Below are 19,191 nucleotides of genomic sequence, written 5' to 3'. Positions count from 1 at the left end.
CCGGGGTGGGGGGGCACAGCACAAAGCCCCGCGGGTTGTGCAAACCCCTGCGAGCGGAGGTGGCCGGGACAGCAGGGCCATGGCCACGCTCTGCCAGGATTCCTCCCACGCACCCAGCCCCGGGTCCCGTGTGCTCAGCACCGGTCGGTTCGTTCAGGGCCCCCCCCGGCCCCCAGCCAGGCAGGGGAAGCCCGGTGCCCACCAACACCCCCAGAGCCCTGCGGGTGCTGCCACCGGTGCCCGGGGCACGGCTGGGCCTTGGGCTCGGTTCCCCGGGGGACCCGAAGCACGGCGTGTCCCGGGGGGTCCCGGGGGGTCCCGTCCCAGCAGTGGGGGGGCAGCCCCCCAGGTCCCCCCCCGGTCCCCCTCCCGGGGCCGGTACCGGGGCCCTGCGGCGGGACCCCGGTGCGGCAGCGCCCCCTGGCGGCCCCGGGGCGGCTCCGCACCCACCGGGGGGGGGGGCAGGAACCGAGCGGCCCACGGGGCACAAACAGCCCCCGGTGCACCGGGACCCCCCCGGGCGGGGACAGCCCCCGGGCCTCGCTCACAGCTCCGGGCAGCTCCCGGGCCCGGCCGCGGGCCTCAAGCTCCGGGACACGGCTGCAAACCGGGGCCGGGCCCCGGGCGCGTTCAGCCACCGAACGGGTGCGCAGCTCGGGGGGGGGGGGCAGGTTGCCGGTTCCCGGTACGGGGGGGTGGGGTGCAGGGGGGCTGCACGGTGGCGGAGCCCCGCTATGGGGCAGGCTGGGGGGGGCAGCGCGATGTGGGGCAGGTGCGGGGCGGCCCTTTTGGAGGGGGGGGGGGGGCAACGCAACGGGACCGGGAGGGGTGGGGGGGAACGGCGGGGACCGGGGGGGGAACGTGGGGACCCGGGGGGGAGGACGGCGGGGACCGGGGGGGGAGCGGAGCCGGGGCCGGGGCCGGCGGGGCCCCCCCGCGCACCCCCGCGCGTCTCCTCCCTCTTCCTGGCGCTCGGCGCTTTCCGCCGGAGCGGGGCCAGCCCCGGGAGCCCGGCCCGGCCGCGCCCGCAGCCGCAGCGCCATGGACTGAGGGCCCCGCGGCCCGGCCCGGCCCGGCCCGGAGCGGCGGCTCCGCGAGGTAACGGCACCGGGGGGGGGGGGACGGGACGGGACGGGACTTGGGGGGTGGGGCGGCACCGGGGAGACCCCCGGGAGAGGCCGCGGGGGCCGCCGGCTCCGCGGGCCCGGGGGCACCGGGCGGGGCCGGGCCCGAACGGGAAGGGGCGAGCGCGGCTCGGGGCCCCCCCCCGGGGCTGGCGGCGGGAGCGGGGCCGTGGAAGCCCCGGGCCGGAAGGAGGCGGCGGGGGCCGGGCCCGGGGAAGGGGGAAGTCGGCGGCTGGCGGCGGGACGCGGCCCGGTAACGGGGCCTTCCCCGGGCCGGTAACGGGGGCAGGGAGGCAGCGCCCTCCGGTAAGTCCGCGTTCCTTTGGGGGGGGGTCTGGGGGGGGTAACGGGGCTGTCGGGGGTTGCCCCGGTGCCCGCACGCCGTGCAGCCCCGCGGGCTCCCGGTGCCCACCCCGGGGCCTGCGGGACGGCACCGTCCGGAGCGGGGCTCCCCGCAGGAAAACCCGGCGGGTTTTCAGCCCCCGGTGCCAGCAGAGGCGGCCGGGGCTGCTGCTGGGCGCTGCAGGTGCCTGCCCGCTCCGGGGGGGTGCAGGACGGGGAACCGGGAGCCTGCAGAGCCCCCCCCCCCCGGGGTGAGCCCACCGGAGCCCAGCCCGCTGCTCCTGCAGGAGGGGACGGGGATGGGGCCGGGCAGCAGCACCGGGGTCCCTGCGGGTGTTTGGCAGCCCCAAGGCAGCTGGAAGCCCGGCCCATGCTTGGCGGGGCTGCCAGGCCCAAAGTCCAACGTGGACGGCTGCCAACAGCGCCTACGGACCGGGCCGCTGGCACCCCGTCTGGGGGAGAAGGGTGCGTGGGGCAAAGCGAAAGCGCCCGAGCACGGCCCCAGGGCGCCTGGCAGGGACCTCCGGGGGCACGGGCTGCGGCATGTCCCCAGGGGTGGGAGCTGAGGGCCTGATCCTGCCCGGATTCCCCACGCTGTGAGTCACACCGGGGCCGGGTCAGCTGGGGAAAGCCCTGCTCTTCTCTCTCTGAACCAGGAGGGCTTTCGCTGTGGGAGGGCAGAGGGCTCCGGCCGGTCCTTGCCACCCCATTGCCTCTGCAGCATCCTCTGCGCTGCGTCCCATCCGTGCTGCGAGGTTCTGCATCCTCACCTTGGACAGCGAACGCCGGCAGCGTTTGCCTCCCTGGCAGCACGGGGAAACTGAGGCGTGACAAAGGCGGTGACAGCAGCAGGCTGCGTCCCCCGTGGGGACGTGGGAGGGAGGCTGGTGGCAGAGCCAGGTGTCCTGAACTTCAAGCACTGGAAAATCTGAGCGTCTGTCCCTGAGAAAGTCCCAGGGAAATCTCAGCTGCACCTTGCAGAGGGCAGGGGACTGCGTGTGTCCGCCAGCCACCAGCTCTGTCCCCAGTTGGCCCCTGGCAGGGCCTGGCCCCATGGGGGACGTGTGCTGAGGGATCGGGGGGTGGAGGGGAGCTGGGTCCCTTGCAGGGTCCCTCCCAGCCCCGTTTCCCCTCACACAGCAAAGAGGTGGCTCCAAGAGGTGGGTGCTGCTCTCATCAGGTGCCAGCGGTGGACGGGTGCCAGTGGTGGGATGCTTGGCTGCTCTCACTTCTGGGACGTGGACGTGGCTTCCCACTGCCCACAGAGCGAGCAGAAAGCCCATGCTGGGGAGCGGGGAGGTCAGCGATCCCCCTTCGGTGCCACGGTCCGTCCTGCCTGACCTAGCACCGCGTCCCTGCCGCCACCGAGGACGAAGCCCAGCGGGGTGGGGAGGTAGGAAGAGGGGGCTCGGGGCGGAGCTGCCCCCCTGCGCCATATCCTGCCCCGCCATTGAGCCGGAGGCGCCTTGCGGCCGCGGGGTTTTCCGAGGCAGCAGCTCCCAGCCCCGCACGCAAACGGCCCAGCCCCACAGGAGGGGGCCCTGTCCGGGGCTGCCTCCAAACCTCTGCCTTTTTGGGGGCACGGAGCCCTGCTAGAGGGGGATTTGTGCATCTGCGGCGGCGTGGGCACGTTGCCCGCGGAGCTGGGAGCTGCGCCTGTCGTCCGGGCGAGTTGCAGGGCTGCTGGCCCGGTGCTAGGAGCTGCGGCGGTGGCTGCTTTGCCCAGGGGACGAGGCAGCGTCCCCGACCCGCAGGAGGGGTGGCCTCGTCCTGAGGCCTGGGTCTGCGTCCTGGGGCCTGCCGCAGTGCTTCCTCTTCTCGGCGCTGCAGATATGTTGATAGGGCAAACACCACGTGGGCCACCAAGCGCCAGCTGGTACCGCGAAGTGCAGGAAACCGGGGCGCTGGGCACGCCGGCCCTTCTCAAGGAAACCTCAGCCCCAGCCAGGGTATTGTTACAGGAGCACGGGCTTGGCAGGGAAAGGCTGTTGTGCAGTAGGAGCTGAGGAGGAAAACACGGAGTTATGGAAACTGCAGCGAGGACGGGAAGGAAGCGCCGCATGGCTGGGCTCAAGGAGCTGCAGCGATTGACGCCAGGAGGGGACGGGGCCGTCCCCTGCCGCGAGCTCCTCCAAGCCGGCCCTGGGCTGGTGGGGACGAGGAGGAGCGCGGTGCCTCCTGCAGCCTCGCAGCAAATTCAGGCATGCCCAGCTCACGCTCCAGGTTGCTGCGTACAAGCCAGCAGCTGCCTCCCGGCGCTAAGCAGAAATACAGGTTTTAACGAGGGAGGGGGACGGGGACTGGGCCTCCGAGGATCACAGGATGAGGGACTGCTCTTTCCTCCTGCCTCCATTCCCTGCGCACCAACAGCTCCGACCTCTCCTGGTCCCTGCCTTGCGGGGTCCGTGGGGGGCGGCGAGGGGAAGCAGCAGCTGCTGGTGGGTTTTCCTGGCCGAGCAAGCAGTGGAGAGGCCCCAGCCCCAGCTGCAGCAGGTGCCCTGAGCGGGGCTGAGCTGCCTGCTGAGCGCTGGGTACATTTCCCCAGCCGTTGATCCCTGCAGGATCCATCAATCCCCGCAGTAAATCATCGGGGTGGGTTTGTGCCAGCAGAGTCAGGAGCAAATTCACTGCTGGGAGACCCAGGCACGGCACGCAACAGGGTTGCTCCTCCGATTGGTGTGGGATCCTGGGGGCTCGAGCACCTCGGGGGCTCCCCTTGCCCGGCCCCAGTGCGTTGTGGCCCCAGGATCGAAGGCGGGGGCGAGCGGCCTCGCTTGGCGGCCGGCAGCAGGCCACGGTTGTTTTGCACTCTGCAATGTTGCCCTAGTGACGTTGGCTCCCTTCCCTCCGCATGGTTTCTCAGAGTCTCCGGCGGCTCCACCTCCTCCCTGCGCCTTGGCTCTTGCCGCGCGGAAAGGACCCGCTGGGGAGAGCAGCCGGCCCGCGGGCGCACGTGACGCCTCCCCCTCGCTCGGCTGTTTGCTCTCGGCCCCGGCAAGACGCCCTGGCCCGCGGCCCGCAGGCTCCCGGTCCTCCGAGGGCCGCGGCCTCGCGTCCTGCTGCAGGATCCGGCCTCCACCCCGGCCGGGTGAGGGGCAGCCGGGAGCGAGGTGCGTCTGGGCCGGGTGACGCAGCAGCTCCTCAGCCCGGCAAGGGGAGCGGGCTCGGCGGCGGGGCCGTGGGATGGAGGACGCGAGGGTGGCGGGGAGGACGGGAGCAGGATCTTGGGAAGCAGCCCGGGAGGCTGGGCTGCGGAGGCGGGGTGAAGTCCGCAGGCTTCAGGCGCTGCTGGAGGGCGCAGGGCGCGTCTGTGCCAGGGAGGCGCCGTTGGGGTTGCGAAGCCCAGCTTGGGGGTGGTGGGAGCCCCCCGGTCTTCCCCGTGGTGTTTCCTGTCTCCTGTCATCGAGCCCTCTCCTTGCTTTCCATGGAATCTGGAGACCGGTTTGTGGGGTGGCTGAGGCATGCCCTGGGAAGGTGTTTTCCCTGGGGGGGTGGCTGGGGAGGTTTTGGGGAGCAGCTTGGCCGCCTCGCTTCTGCAGGGCTGGGGGTCAGGGCTGTGTCTTGTTCCTGAAAGCACCGCAGCAGAGCCGTTTCAGCAGGTGCTGGGGCTTCGCGCTCTTCTTGCTCCTGGCAGCTTTGCCATCTCTCCTGCGCCGAGCTCAGTAGTGCTGCCTGCCACCCCATGCGTCCCTGTGCCCATGGAGGAAGAGCAGGGATTCCCCAGAATTGCAGGAAACTGAGGCACGAGTGGGCTGCCAGCCTGCCAGGATTGCCCAAGAGGGATGATCAGGGATGGGTGCTTCCTGCTCCTCCTCTCCGCACAGCCCCGGCTGTGCCAAGCAGCAGGTTCAGACGGCGGAGGGACGGGGCAGCAGTGCTCAAAGGAGCCTTCAGGACCGGGGGATAGCCCAGCCCAGCCGTGCGGAGGACAGGGTTGTGGGGTGCCCGCAGTGTCCCCCTTCTCCCCATTCATTTCCCATTTTCCTGCAGGTAACGGTTCCCAAGATGTCCCTCTGGAACATCGTCTCCCACATGCCGCCGGAGGAGTTCAGCAGCCTCTTCGCAGAGTTTCCCCGCAGCCTGCGCTGCCTCCTGGCTGACTGGCTGGAGAACCAGCCCTGGTGAGTCCCCGGCTGCCCCACGGGGCATTGCTCTCCCTCACCGCTCCCACGTGCCCGGGATATGGCAGGGGAGCATCCAGCTGCCCGCAGGGAGGGCTGAGCCCCCAGCCAAGGGGGTCCCGGCCTGGCCAGTGTCTGAACGTGTGGGTGCCGGTGCCGGGCTCCGTCCACGGCCCCAGGTGAGGTAAGTGAGGGCGCCCTGTGCATCTGTGCGGGAGCAAGAGGAGATGGGGCCAGAGATGGATGCGCTGGTGGCGCAGCTCGTGGTGGGGCTGAGCGCCCCGATCTGGATGGGAGGGGAGCTCCTGGGCCTGGGCAGAGGGTGCAATGTCAGGTGAGGCTGGTCGGGGTCTGTTGGTGCCCTCAGCGCCCTAGCAGGGTCTGGACTGACTCAGTGCTGCATTCGCAGTGGCAATAACAAGCACAGCCTGGCCAGCACCCCTGCTTTGTGCCTAGAACATGGAAATAGCAGTGGGTTAATTAGCAGTGTCACGGTCTCACCCAGGCGTCCCCAGGAGTGGCCTCAGGAACTGTTTCTCCTCTGCACAGCACCATGACCAGGTTGCAAAAGGGCAGGAAATTTGACACAAGGGGGCTTGGCCACATGGGACTGCGCCGCAGCAGCGGGTGAGGGGCTGCTCCAGGCCCCGTGGTGGGGGAGCACAGCAGAGGGTGGGTGGCAGCTGGGTGTGTGTGTGGGAGAGGTTTCAGGAGGTGACGTCCTCTCTGATGAACCTCGTGATCTCTCTGAGTGCCGTTCAGCCTCGCTCACAGCTGTAAGGTGGCAAATTTCCCCCAGAAGTCCAGCCGGTGCTGGGTGACGTGCCAGGACAGCGGAAGCACCGGTGTTCCCTTCCTCCCCAGTGCGTGCTCGCAGGGAGGGCAGAGGCTTCGTGCCCACCCGGCCTTCTCCCCTTCTCCCCAGGGAGTTCATCAATGGCTCCGACGCCTTCTGCACCAGCGTGGCCAGCGGGATGCTCTCGGCCATGCTGGAGAAGCTTCGCAGTGCCGCCAGCAGCGATGGGCAGCAGTGCCAGATCCTCCAGCAAGTCAGCAACATTGAGGTGCGCGGGGGGCCGGGCGTGGGGCCCTGAGGGCCGTGTCCCACCGGGATGGCAGCTAGGAGCCACGGGAGGCAGGGTTGTTGTCATGCCTTGGGTTTGCTGCATCAAACACCACCGAAGGGGCTGATGCTCTGAGCCAGTCCCCTCTTGAGGCTGGAGCCTTGGGTGACTTGTGCGGACTCGGTGCCGGCGGTGGGGTTTTGCGGGCACTTCGGCAGGACGGGGGAGCTCATCCGTGTGCCGGGGCCAGCCCCCAGCTCGTCACAGCACTCAGGCCCTTCATGGCCACGGTTCCCCCCTGCCCGCCAGCCGCCGCAGCTTCCACTCGTGGGGCACATCCCTGCAGCCCCTTGGCGCCCAGGAGCTGCCCCTGCGGGGACCCCCCGAGCACGTTGGCACTCGTGCAGCCTCCTCACCACATGTTCCCCATTTTCTGCTCGAGCGTTTGATTTCTCCTTCCTCCATGCGGTGTTTTGTGCCGTGTTTCCTCCTGCCGCATGTGCATGTGTACACTGGGTTTCTTTTTCTGGGCTCTTTCTCTGTTTACTGAGACCTCTGTGAATTGCTCTCTGTCTCTCTTCCTCCCTCTGTGATTGCAGATTAACCCTTCCACTCTCTCTCCTGCCAGTGGAGCTCTTAGAGTAAGGGCTGAACGGTGCTCGTGCCCAGAGCCCGGTTGAAAACCCTGCTTTTTTGGTAATATACAACATTTGGGAAGGGGTCAGTTTTAGTCATAACTTCTGGGGAACTGGGTGACTTTCATGAACAATGTTGCTGCTGGCTTTTGAAAATATGCAGATGTTTCAGCTCTTTTTCTTTTTTTTTTTCCCAATTTAAGTTACTCAAGAAGAGCCTCCCTCCTCCCATTGTTCCTCATCCCGTAACAGCAAGCCCTTTTCCCTTCCGAGCCCTTTGTTGTGGGAGTGCGCTGGGTGGGAGCATGGGCTGCGGGCGGTGGGAGCTGGGTGCTCTTGCTCAAGACGAACGTGGCCGAGGAAGCAGCTGGGGCAGGAACGGCCCCTCTCCGGGGGGTGCTTCGGGATGGGGCTGTGACGCAGCGGGGGTACAGCTCTGGGCTGCCACAGCGTCTCGGGACACCAAACCCAGGGCTTTGGTCCCCTAAACCCCAGTGCTGGCAGGGCTGGTGCTGCTGCGGGGCCGCCGGGTGGGCGCAGGGGGCCAGGGGCGTGCCGCGGAGCTGCCGCCCGGCCCGCAGGGGAAGCCGCCCAGCGCGCCGTCCAGCGGTTCGCCATTGCTGTTTAGGGAAGTAGCTAATTTGGGAAATGTGCGAAGGCCGGAGGAGCTGGCGCAGGGTGCGGGGAGCTGGAGCCAGCCGGGAAATTCCTCTCCCTGGGCTTGGTGGAAAGCGCTGATTCACCCGGGCCAGGGGTGGCCGGGAACGTCTTCGCCAGGTGTAGGGCTGGTGCCTCTTGAGGGGATGCTCGCAGAAATAAGGAATGGGGGTTTGGGTTTCATTTAAAGTTGCTTCATATTTTTCATGCACGGTTTAAAACTGGAAAAGTTTTTAAATTTTTAACTTTTTAAAGTTTTAAACTGGTTGTAAAGCTGGAAATTGGTTATGTCACAAAAGCGTGCCAGCCACAGCCTCTTCCACATGGCTGGCCGTGAAACCACAGAGACTGGCTCAGCGCCCATCGCGTTGGGCTGGGGGCCCGAAACACGTGAACGGGATGGGCTGGGAGCGGCAGGGCGCGCGTCCTGCCCTGCTAACACCCAGGGCCTTGCTCCCCCCAGAGCACGTACCGGCGGGACCCGCTGCGGCTGGTGGCTGTCCTGAAGGCGATCCTGGAGGGCGAGAAGGCCGCCGTGCTTAAGAGGGTGCGTGGCTCCTGCCCCCCACCGGGGCAACCCATGGCCGGGCCGTCCCCACACCCCGCTCACCCCACTCTCCTCACCCCAGGACCGCCACCTGCCCCTCAGCTTCCACCGGCGGCAGGAGGAGCTCAAGTTCAGCCTGGGCCTGCAGCGGCTGCAGCACCGTGTCCACGAGATCCAGGCGCTGCGGGAGCGCGGCTCGCAGCTGCGGGACGGCTCCGCAGGTGAGGGGCCAGGGCGGGATGGATCCGACCATGGGGCACGGCGGAGAACGGCAGCGCCGTGCGGGTGCAGTCCTGTGCTAACGGGGCCGCCCCGCTCCGTCCTCCCCAGCCTCTCTGCCGCTGAACCCACAGCTGAAGACAGAACCGAAAGCTCCGGAGAGCGTGAGTGGGGCTGGGGCAGCGGGGCAAGGCGGCAATCCTGCCGGGGGGGGGACAGGGCTGAGGAGCACGAAGCAGCTCGGGGGGGGCACGGGGCCAGTGCGGGACTGCAGGTTCTGCCGGGGGCATGGTGCCAAGCAGAGCCCCGTGGCTGGTGCTGCCCCCCAGGAGCTGCCCACCCTGATCCTGGAGGCCACGAAAGAGCTGGAGGTGGCCAAGCAGCAGGTCCTGAAGAGGATCCAGATTTGGAAGAGGCAGCAGCAGCTGGCAGGAAACGGGGCGCTGTTCGAGGAGAACCTAGCGCCGCTGCAGAAGAGGTGGGGTGGCAATGGGGGACCCGCAGCAATCCTCCTGCCCCGTCTTCTCCCCTGGGAACGGGGACCCTGCTGGCCTGAGGGGCTCCAGGATTGCTGTGGCCCTGTTTTGGCTCAGGGTGCTCTTTCCCCACAATTTCCTCACAGGTGTGAGAGCCTGGTCGAGGTTTATTTCCAGCTGCACCAGCAGGTGATGGCAGCGAGCACAGATCTGGGGCCCGAGCTGCTGCCCCGGCTCCTGGAGCGCTTCAACGAGGTTTTATCCAGCCTGGTCAAGAGGTAATGGACAGGGCGGGCGCTGCGGGGGCAGAAGGTGGATCTGCAGAGGCCGGTGGCAGAGCTGGCTGCCCTCGTCACCGCTGTCACCCCTTGTTCCCCCAGCTCCTTCCTGGTAGAGAAACAGCCCCCGCAGGTGCTGAAGACCCAGACCAAGTTCCAGGCGAGCGTCCGGTTCCTGCTGGGCCCCCAGCTGCTGAAGGCATCCACCAAGCCCTACATGGTGCGGGCTGACATGGTGACGGAGAAGCAGGCGCGGGAGCTGGCGCTCAGCGCCTACGGCAACACCCTGAGGTGAGCGGCCGGCCAGCGCGGGGGCGAGGGGGCTGCGCCCCCGCTGCGCTGCCCTGACCCCCACCTCTGCCCAGCGAGAGCACAGGGGAGATCATGCACAATGTGGTGGCCCTGGAGACCAACCCCACCAGCGGGACCTGCTGCGCCAACTTCAAGAACGTGGTGAGTGCTGCTGGCCAGGGGCTGTACAGCGGCGCCGGGACAGGCTCGGGGCTGTGCTGAGATGTTGGGAGGACCCCAGGAGGGCTTGGGGGGTGTCTCAGGGCTGTTGGTTGCCTGGGGGTGACGCTTGGCTCTCCCCTCCCTAGCTGCTGAAGAAGATAAAGCGCTGCGAGCGGAAGGGGTCTGAGTCGGTGACAGAGGAGAAATGCGCCGTCCTGTTCAGCACCACCGTGGCCCTGAGCCCCAGCAACCTCACTGTGCAGCTCCAGGTACCGGCCCCTCTCCTTGGCAGCACCGAGCCTCCCTCAGGCACCCGGGTCCTGCCACCCCTCGCAGCCCTGGTCTGGGCTGGGATGGCCCTGGGGCAGCCTCAGGGCTGTGGGAGGCTGAGCCCGGGCTGAGGGGAGGGCGCCCCGTGCCCAGGTCCTGTCTCTGCCCATCGTGGTCATTGTCCACGGGAACCAGGACAACAACGCCAAAGCCACCGTGCTGTGGGACAACGCCTTCTCGGAGATCGTGAGTGCCGCGAGGGAGGGCTGTGGGGAGGGGCTGGGGTGAGGGAGGACCTGCTGGGGTGCCAGGGCTGGGTCCGGCTCCAGGACGAGGAGACTCCAGGGCTGGGCTGGGGCAGTGGGCGCTGTCCCGATGCTGTCCTGATGCTGTCTGGCCCCGCTGTAGGACCGCGTGCCCTTTGTGGTGGCCGAGCGGGTGCCATGGGAGAAGATGTGCGATACCCTGAACCTGAAGTTCATGGCAGAGGTGCAGACCACCAAGGGGCTTCTCAAGGAGCACTACTTCTTCCTGGCCCAGAAGATCTTCAACGACCACAGTGCCAGCCTGGAGGACTTCCAGAGCCGCAGTGTCTCCTGGGCCCAGTTCAACAAGGTTACTGGGAGGGCTGGCCGGGGTGGGCAGGGGCCAGCATGGCCTGGGGAGCCTCACACCCCTCTCATTCCCCAGGAGATCCTGCCCGGCCGGGGATTCACCTTCTGGCAGTGGTTTGACGGAGTCCTCGACCTCACCAAAAGATGCCTCAAAAGTTACTGGTCGGACAGGTGGGTGCCGGAGAGGCCGAGTGGGGTGTTCACAGCTCCTCCAGGACCAGACGCAGGGAGTGCTGGGTCCTATCCTGGCACTGGCACGCTGTCCGTCTGCCCTTTCCTCCAGGCTTATCATCGGCTTCATCAGCAAGCAGTACGTCTGCAAGCTCCTGAGCACAGAGCCCGACGGGACCTTCCTGCTCCGCTTCAGTGACTCGGAGATCGGGGGCGTCACCATCGCTCACGTCATTCGGGGCAAGGACGGTGAGACGGGGGCACGGGGGCTGCTGCCAGCACCGCCGAGGGGAGAGCGAGGTCACCGTGGCGTGGGGACACTGGGCGTTACCGGGGGGCAGGCAGTGGAGCCCCGTGCCGTGTCACCCGCAGGCTCCAGCCAGGTGGAGAACATCCAGCCCTTCTCCGCCAAGGACCTGTCCATCCGATCCCTCGGCGACCGCATCCGGGACCTGGGGCAGCTCCGCAACCTTTACCCCAACACCCCCAAGGACCAGGCATTTGGCAGCCACTACAACAGTGAGTGGGGGGAGCGGAGGGGCCCCGGCCTCGGGGCTGCAAGGCTGTGGGGAGAAGCAGGGGGGGCTGCAAGAGGGGCAGAGGGATTTGGGTGCAGGGTCCTGCTGCCAAGGCTGGCGCTGCATCGTCCCACGCGGGGCGGTGGCTCACGGCTGCTTCTCCTCTCCCCGCAGAAGAGCAGACGGGCAAGGACGGCCGCGGCTACGTCTCCACTGCCATCAAGATGACGGTGGAAAGCGAGAGGTGGGTGGGTGCAGGAGGCTGTCGGCGAGCCCCGATGGAGGTGTGTGCACGGGCAGGTGATAGCAGCCAGCCTGAGCATCGCTGCTGGGCCAGGGGGGTTTCTGTCTGGGGGAAATGGGGAAATGGGGAGGTGCTCATGAGCGAGGAATCCCCCCCCGGGGAGCTTGAGCCGCAGCAGAGCCCAGCTCCACGTGAATCCCACCCTGATGTCAGCGCCCCCAGCAAGTGCTGGCTTGCACACACGCCTCCTTGTAGACTGGACCCTGCAGTGCAGGAGTCCTGCCTGTGCTGAGGGGGTCGGTGTGCCTCTACAGGGACCAGCAGCCCCAGAGCACTGCAGGGGGGGGGCCCGAGCCCCCCCAGGCTCAGATGTTCAGCCTGCCTGTGCTGCAGCAAGAGCTGCGCCCCGAGAACCTGCAGTCGGTGCTCAGCCCCATCTGGTGAGTGCCCGCCCAGGGGCAGGGGCAGCTCTCTGGGCACGTGCTGGGAGGGGAGGGGGCTGCCCTGGAGGACGCCCTCACCTGCTGCCCCCCCCCCATCTGCACTCGCAGCCCCCCTGCTCCCTTCTGCTCCCAGCCCATGTCCAGCTACCCCGCGGGTGAGAGCAACATGAACATGATGGTCCCCGAGGGCATGGGGTCCTCCTTCCCCAGGTAGGAGCAGTACCACAATTGGGGTGGGGACACGTTGGACCCCCCACCTCCCCCCGGCATGGCTGGGCTGTGTTTCCTCCTCCCCTTCCCCAAAATGCTCCTGCTCCTCCCCACAGCACCTCACCGATGCTCTCATCGTCCATGGTCATGGACCCTGCGCTGCCCCGCTGCCAAGACCTTGCCTTCAGGAACCCTATGTAAGAGTGTGGCTGGAGGGGGGCACCCTGCCCTGCCCCCCCGTTCCCCTGGTCCCAGGGCATGCACATGGGGGGTGCTCTGCCCAGCTGGTGTTGCCCATGAGGAGATGCGCTCCAGCCTCCAAACCAAGCACTTCTCTCCTGCATCCTGGGGCTGCCAAGCACCCTGGGGGAGGGAGGTGACCCCTCCATCAGCCCCCTTTCCCCCTTTTGCCCCCCAGGAGCTTTATGACCCACCAGTACATGCCCGGGGAGGCCTCCCAGCTGCTGCCCGGAGGCCCCTCGCCGGAGCCGCGGGATGAGGAGATGCCCGAGCTGGCCCCGTTCACGCCGATGGACGCGCCGCTGCAGAGCTCCCCAAGGTGGTAAGCACCGGGGGGCTGAGGGGGGCCTGGGGGGGCTGCCCTGGGTCACGCTGCTCCCGCTCTCCCCCAGGATGGCGCCCAGCATGGACCTGCCGCCCAGCTCGGAGTTCGACCAGTTCCTACAGGAGATGTCCCTGGACAGCCCCGCGCTCTGCCCCCCCTTCACACCCCCCGTGCAGCGCAGCGGATACCCCAGCCCCAACGCTTCGTGCTGGGGGCTGGGGGAGTCCCGGTGGGACGACAGCGTCCGGCCGGGGCACGCGTGAGGGGGCTGCGGGGGCCGTGGGACTGTGAGCCCCGACCCAGCTTTGTTTGGGCTCCTGGACTTGACACGATTTGCGCCGGGTTTGCAAACTCTGGCAGGGGAGGGGAGGGAATTTTCCGGGGGGAGGCAGCACTTCGGGTGACACCCTGCCCCCCCCCAACCTGTGTATACGCTGCACTTTGGAGCACGGAGCCGCTGCCTGCCCTTGCCGCTGCCAGCGGGGGGCCCCGACCCGCGTGGGGGTGCCCCCAGCCTCGCCGCCAAGCTCGGTGCCCCCAGCCCACGCTGCCGGGCTCAGCCCCCTGCGGGGGCCGGGATGAGTCAGCTGCGGGGGCGAGAGGCGGCAGCGGGAACCGGGGGGGCTGAACGCGCCTGCCCGGCACTCCGGGGGGGGAAAGGGACCCCCCCCCTCCCCGCACCAGCCCAGCTGGGGACACGAGCCCCTCGTCCACCCGGGCCTGGCACCTGCTGTGGGGTTTGTGAGCTGCCCTGTGCCCCCCCCCCCCCCCAGCCTGGAGGAGGGTCAAGGCAGGGAGAGGGGAGCCTGGGGGAGTGGGGGCAGGAAGATAAGCCATAAAATAAAGTTTTATTCCAAAATAACAAAATAAATAATCTACTGTACACATTACAAAGGAAGAGTCGCTAATGCTCTAAAAAGACACCACACAGTCCTAACGGGGGGGGGACCCGGGGGCTGGGCATGGCTTGCAGAAAAGGAGGGTGGGGGGGGCAGCAAGACCCCAGCGCCCGTCAAACACCTTCTGCTTGGTGCTGGAGGGGGGGGGGGGGCTCCTGTGTGACCCCCCCGGCACTCAGACCACGCACAGACAAATGTTGGGGGGGCGTACAGGGGGAGCGCGCGTGTGCTTGGGCATGTGCAGGGAGGGGGGGCACCATCGGGGGGGCCTGTGGGGAGTGTATTTACAGCAGAGATGCGTGCATGCAGGGGGGGGTAAGGGGGGGGTTGCAGTGCGTGCACACAGAGCGCTCGCACGTGCTTGCTGCGGGGGCGCCGGCGGCTGGAGTGTGGGGGCGCTGCGGGGGCGCTGCGGGGGCGCGTGGAGCTGCGCGCGCCGGCACCGCCGTGGGCGGCCGGGCTGACGTGGGCGCACGCGGCGGCGGTGGCACAGCGCGTGTCCCCACGCGGTGCCGGGGCCGGGGGGGACGCGATGTGGCTGCCCCCGGGTCAGGGTGGGGGGAGCCGGCGGCAGGCGGGTGCGGGGGGGCCCTGTGTGGGGTCTGTACAGCAGGCTCAAGTCCATCGCGGGCTGCCCCAGCCCCTGGGGGGGGGCGGCGGGGGGCGAGGGTATTGCTGCTGCGGGGAGCATCCCGCTGCGGCTGAGGTAACCAGAGCGTCCGTGCGGGAGGGGATGGGAAATGGGGGGGGGGCTGCGGCCGAGCCCCCTCCGGCACCTTGCGCTCACAGTACTGCTGGCACCCAGCCCCCTGCCCGTTATTGCTTCGTTAGTGGTGGCGGGGGGGCTGCGGGGCTCCCGCCGGGCACCTCACTGCCGGCTGGTCTCCTGCTCCACCTTGATGGTGCCACGGGGGGGCTCGGGGGGAGGCGGGGGGCCCCGCTCTGCCAGCCCGTCCTCGAACTCTGCAGGGAGAGGGGGAGAGTCAGGGTACCGTAGAAAGGGGGGGGACAGCTCCCTCCGTCCCCACACCGACCGCCCCCCTGCCCCGAGCCCCCCAGACCCCCTCCCACAGCCCCCAGGGCCTCACCTGGTCCCGGGGGCTTCCCAGGCAGGCAGGGGCTGAGCCGCCCCACGCGCTCGTGCGAGACCAGGCGGGCCAGGCGCAGCCCCTCGTCCATCAGCGTCTGCTGGAGGATGTGGCGGCTCCAGAGCCCGTGCGGGGGGAGGCCAAGGGGCACGTCGGGGGCCACGCTGGGCGGTGGCGTCAGCCGGGGACAGGCCCCCGCTGCTGCAAGGAGGGGGACGAGGGTCAGCGTCAGGGGCTGGGGGGTTCCGGCTGCCACCTGCCCCCCAGGGCGTGCCAGTTGGAGCCCCCGCTCACCCTGCAAGTGGCTGTCGAGGCTCTCCCCGGAGAGGCTGGCCGCATCCTCCTCCAGGCTGGCACGGTACGGGGCCGTGTGGGGCTCCACGGGCAGCTGCAGGGGCTCAGGGCGGCTCTGCTCGCCCACCTGCCAGAAAGGTGCAGCTGAGCACAGGGCACCGCAGCCAGGCCCCATCCCTCTGGGGGGGGGGGGGGTTGAGGGAGGGGGCTCCACAGCACCACCAGCCCTCGCCCCTCGGTGCCTGCCCGAGCTGGCGCAGGCAGCCCTGAGCACGCCGCGCGGTCACACCCACGCGTGGGCGATCACCCACCCACGCTCGCAGGTGTGCACGCATGCACATGCACAAACACCCCCATGCATGCGCGTGCACCCCCCCCCACCTCCCCGGTGCCTGCACCCCACCCCATGCATGGGGGCGTCCGCCCCGGGCACGCACCCACCTCCTGCTTGAGCCGCTTGGCCACGGAGGCTCCGCTCTCCTCGGGCTGCGTCCTGCGTGGGAGGGAGCAGAAAGGGCTGCGTCAGGCGCGGGGGCGGCCGCGCAGGGGCCCCGCGCTGTGCATGCCCGCCCGGCCCCCTGCCACGCTCTGTGGGCAGCGCCAGCCGTGACGGCGGGCGTAGGAGGCCGCCCGGGCAGGGTGGTGCCGCGGGACGGCGCAGAGCAGAGCGGGGCCTCGGAGCAGATGGAGCCGGGGGGGGGGGGGGTGAAAGCGAGGAGTGACCCGAGAGTGAAGGGAAAGCGGCAGTGCGGCCGCAGCAGCCAGCACGGCGCCGGCAGGGGCCTCCTGGGGGAAGGGTGCAAGGGATGAGGCACTCCCCCGTTAACCCCCAGCTGTATCCACATCCCCACCCCAAGTGCTGTGCTTTCCGCGCCCCCCGTCCACCCCCAGCACCTCCGAGGTCAGGCAGAAACAGCCTGAGCAAGGGAAAGGGGAACTCGCGGCCACGTGGCTGCGGGGGCTGCGGGCTCCCACCCCCGTCCGGAAGCACCGGTCCTGGTGCAGCTCCCACGAGGGCAGTCGGGGGCTCGGGAGGAAACCCCATGTGTGGGCAGGGGGGTGACAGCTGCCCCCCCCCAAGCTCCCCTGAGGACACTGGGCTCACCTGGCCACCTTGAGCGAGGACAGGTAGGTGCTCTCCCGCGCGACCTGCCGCGAGAGCGAGAAGAGCTCGACGCGCCGCAGCAGCAGCGAGTTGTCCCGCAGGCAGAACTGGGCGGCCGCCTCGTTGATGATCAGCTGTGGGCAGAGGCCTGGGTGTCAGCAGGAACGGAGCCGGCGGCACCAGCAGGACCCTCAGCAAATGGCACCACAGGCTCCGGGCAGGCAGAGACCGCCTGGACAGGAGCCGACCTCGGCTTCCTGCACCCCTGCGTGGTGGAGCCCCCACCACAGCCTCCTACCAGGGACACAGCCAGCCCCAGAGCCACCCCAGCCCCCTCCCCATGCACCGGGGCTGGTGTTCTCCCGGTGCATTTGAGCCCGGACCCTCACCTCATGCAGGGTGAGCTGCTTGCCTTCACGGCGCCGGGCCTCACCACGACCGTAGATCGCGCTGTGCCGACGGATCTCCTCCTCCTTGTGCCGGTCGCCATCCTCCAGCTGGAAGATGTGCCCCACGGCTTTGGCCAGCTTCTTGTTGAGCTTCATGAGTGCCCGCAGCTCAGCGTCGCCACCCCGGGGGCAGCTCTGCAGAAGCCGCTCCACGCTCTCCGCCACCGTCTGCACCAGCTCCGGCTCCAACGCCTCAGTGCCCACTGGCTGCTCGCCGCTGCTCCCGCCTGGGGAGAAGGGGGGGCCCCCCGGCTCTTCATCCCCGCCACCCTCCGACTCCGGGGTGCTCCTCCCCGGCCACGGTGGCGCCGCCGAGGGTGACAGCTTCTCCCCCGGATCCGTGGGGCTGCGGGCCGGGGGCGTCCCTGTGCTGCTGCCCCCCTTGCCCGTGGCCTCGCTGGGGCTGGCGTGCCCATTGCTGAGCGATTTGCGCCCGCCGGCCTCGGAGAGCTTGAAGAGGGGGATGCTGCTGACGGGCACGGCCGAGACGGGCTGGCTGAAGAGCCCCGGGTTGGAGGCCCACTCACGCAGGGCCTTCTGGAGGCGGCGGACGTGCAGGGGCTTGGTGGCCATGCCCACCAGCGCCATGATCTCCAGGAACTCCTCCTCGCCCGCCTCGCAGAGCTGCTGCACGTCGTCCCCCCCTTGCTGGATGAAGGTCTCGTAGTAGCCCAGCAGGTTGGCGCGTTGCAGCACCCGGTACAGCTGCAGCTCCCCCAGTGTGCGGGGCACGGCCATGGCGAGCCTGCGGGACGGACAGCGTCACGCCGGGGCCAGGAGGGACAGACGGACACCCACGGCCCCCAGGTCAAGCTCGCAGGAGAAGCACACCCCACACCCTTTGACCTGGGTGCCTGGGGGTCCCCGGGCTGGGGGCACACCCCAGAGGGAGGGGGCGCAGTGGGGCACTCCACAGACCCCACCAGGCCCCCCCTGCCCCTCGGGCCAGGTCAGACCCCATGGCCACAGCTCCCCAGACACGACACGGACACAAGTGGGGCAGGGGCCAGGCCCGGGGTCACCCCCCCACCCCCGTTTTCCCTCCCGGGGCCGTGCCCAGCACCCCACGGACCCCCCCTCCTGCTGCCAGCAGCCCCCCCCAGGACCCCCGCGTGGGGCAGGACACGTACCCGGGGCTGTCACAGCCCTCCCCATCCCCAGACCCCAGCGTCCCCTCCCTCCTCTACCGCTCCCCGACCCCCCCCGCTCGCTCTGACCCTCCCGGTGCCCCGAGCCCCCCCCGCTGCCCCCAGCTCCCCCCCACCGCCCCCCGGTCGCTCACCGCGGGCTGGAGCCGGCTCCGGCCGCTACGCCCGTGCGTCCCGGAGAGAACCGCAGGGCATGGGCAGGGGCGCGGGGGCTCCGGGGGCCGCGCTCCGCTGCGGGCCGGGGATACCGGGGGTGCCGGGAGCTCGGGAACCCGGGGGGGGGGCTCGGGGGTCCCGCGGCCGGGCCGTGCGCGCTCACTCCGCCGCGCCGCGCCGCTTCTGCGCGCCGCCCACACGGGCGGTACCGTGAAATAGCAGCGGCCCCGGCTGCGCCGCGGCGTGGGAGGCCCCGGGGGCGGATCCCGCGGCTGCCGCCCCCGCTGAGCGCTGCGAGGGCGGCCGCGGCGGGGGGGCCGCGGGAGGGAGCCGCGGAACCGGTACCGGCACCCCCCAGGGACCGGGGGGACCGAGGGGACCGGCTGCGCCCAGGGCGCACGATGGCACCGAGGGGACCGGGGACCGGCTGCGCCCAGGGCGCACGGCTGGTCCGGGGGTCCCGCACCCCACGGAGAGCAGCGCGGGGACCCCCGGTAGCTCCTCGCCGAGGCCGGGGAGAGCCGGTGGCGGCGGAGCAGCGGGGAACCGGGGCCGGTGTCCCGAGCGGGCGCTGCTCGAGGCGGCCGGTGCTCGCGGGGCGCACCCCGCACCCGGTGCCTGCCGCGCCCGGGGGACCCCCGCTGTGCACGGGGGATGCGGGGGGTCCCCCCCTTCAGTCCCCCGGCCATGGGGTCCCGCAGGGCCAGCAGCAAGGGGGGGCTGCGCTCGCAGCATCTCCGGTTCCTGCGGCAACCGGGCGCGCCCCGGAGATGCTCCGGGGCGCTGCTGCCCCGTCCTGGCAGCCCCGCACCCACCCGGCGCGGGGGGGGGCTCGGTCCTCGGGGCAGCGGGAGGCACCCGGTGCCGTCGGTGGGCTCCGGGGTGAACCCCCCCGCGGGTCCCGTCCCGGCGGGGGGAGATGGGGAGCGGAGGGACAGGATTTTGGGGACGGTAGGGGGTGAAATCCTGCAGCCCCCCGCCGCCTGCACCCCAAGGGAGGGTCGCGGCCCCCCCGGCCCCCCCCACCTCGCCGCTATTTATTTACAGCTCGGCTGGCGCCAGCCGCCCCCGCTGCCTCCTTCCCCGGGGGGAGGGGGGGGA

General features: G+C 69.8%; 2 protein-coding genes across 2 annotated transcripts; one reads left to right on the top strand and one right to left on the bottom strand.

Annotated features, from left to right (window-relative positions):
• Nucleotides 1-1,065: 1,065 nt before the first annotated feature.
• STAT6 (signal transducer and activator of transcription 6) lies at nt 1,066-12,072 on the top strand (the record flags this gene model as incomplete). The annotated part of the gene is made up of 18 exons (XM_032204894.1): nt 1,066-1,098; nt 5,457-5,587; nt 6,513-6,651; nt 8,407-8,490; nt 8,573-8,711; nt 8,821-8,873; nt 9,039-9,187; nt 9,332-9,463; nt 9,566-9,754; nt 9,829-9,916; nt 10,063-10,185; nt 10,340-10,432; nt 10,595-10,801; nt 10,877-10,971; nt 11,084-11,220; nt 11,344-11,490; nt 11,664-11,733; nt 12,048-12,072. Coding segments are annotated over exons 2-18 (1,986 nt in total), but the record flags the coding sequence as incomplete, so codon positions are not given.
• A 2,344-nt stretch (nt 12,073-14,416) lies between these two features.
• On the bottom strand, nt 14,417-18,108 carry NAB2 (NGFI-A binding protein 2). The gene is made up of 7 exons (XM_032204860.1): nt 18,069-18,108; nt 16,727-17,531; nt 16,338-16,471; nt 15,674-15,725; nt 15,233-15,359; nt 14,939-15,139; nt 14,417-14,813 (listed from the first exon to the last, which is right to left on the bottom strand). The coding sequence occupies exons 2-7, from the start codon at nt 17,522-17,524 to the stop codon at nt 14,719-14,721; spliced, it is 1,407 nt and encodes a 468-aa protein (XP_032060751.1). The 5' UTR covers nt 17,525-17,531; nt 18,069-18,108; the 3' UTR covers nt 14,417-14,718.
• Between the last annotated feature and the right edge of the window lie 1,083 nt (nt 18,109-19,191).

The sequence above is a fragment of the Aythya fuligula genome, chromosome 29 (assembly GCF_009819795.1).
Source record: "Aythya fuligula isolate bAytFul2 chromosome 29, bAytFul2.pri, whole genome shotgun sequence".
Lineage (NCBI taxonomy): Eukaryota > Metazoa > Chordata > Aves > Anseriformes > Anatidae > Aythya > Aythya fuligula.
This window is presented reverse-complemented; position numbering and strand designations above follow the sequence as displayed.

Bases quoted from the DNA above. Each gene is read 5' to 3' on its own strand.
- NAB2 (XM_032204860.1), bottom strand. From the start codon at position 17,524: ATGGCCGTGCCCCGCACACTGGGGGAGCTGCAGCTGTACCGGGTGCTG. The intron at 15,726-16,337 runs GTGAGCCCAGTG...CCTCCCACGCAG, and splicing joins TCCTCGCTCAAGGTGGCCAG to GACGCAGCCCGAGGAGAGCG. The intron at 15,140-15,232 runs GTGAGCGGGGGC...CCCTCCTTGCAG, and splicing joins CCTCGACAGCCACTTGCAGG to CAGCGGGGGCCTGTCCCCGG.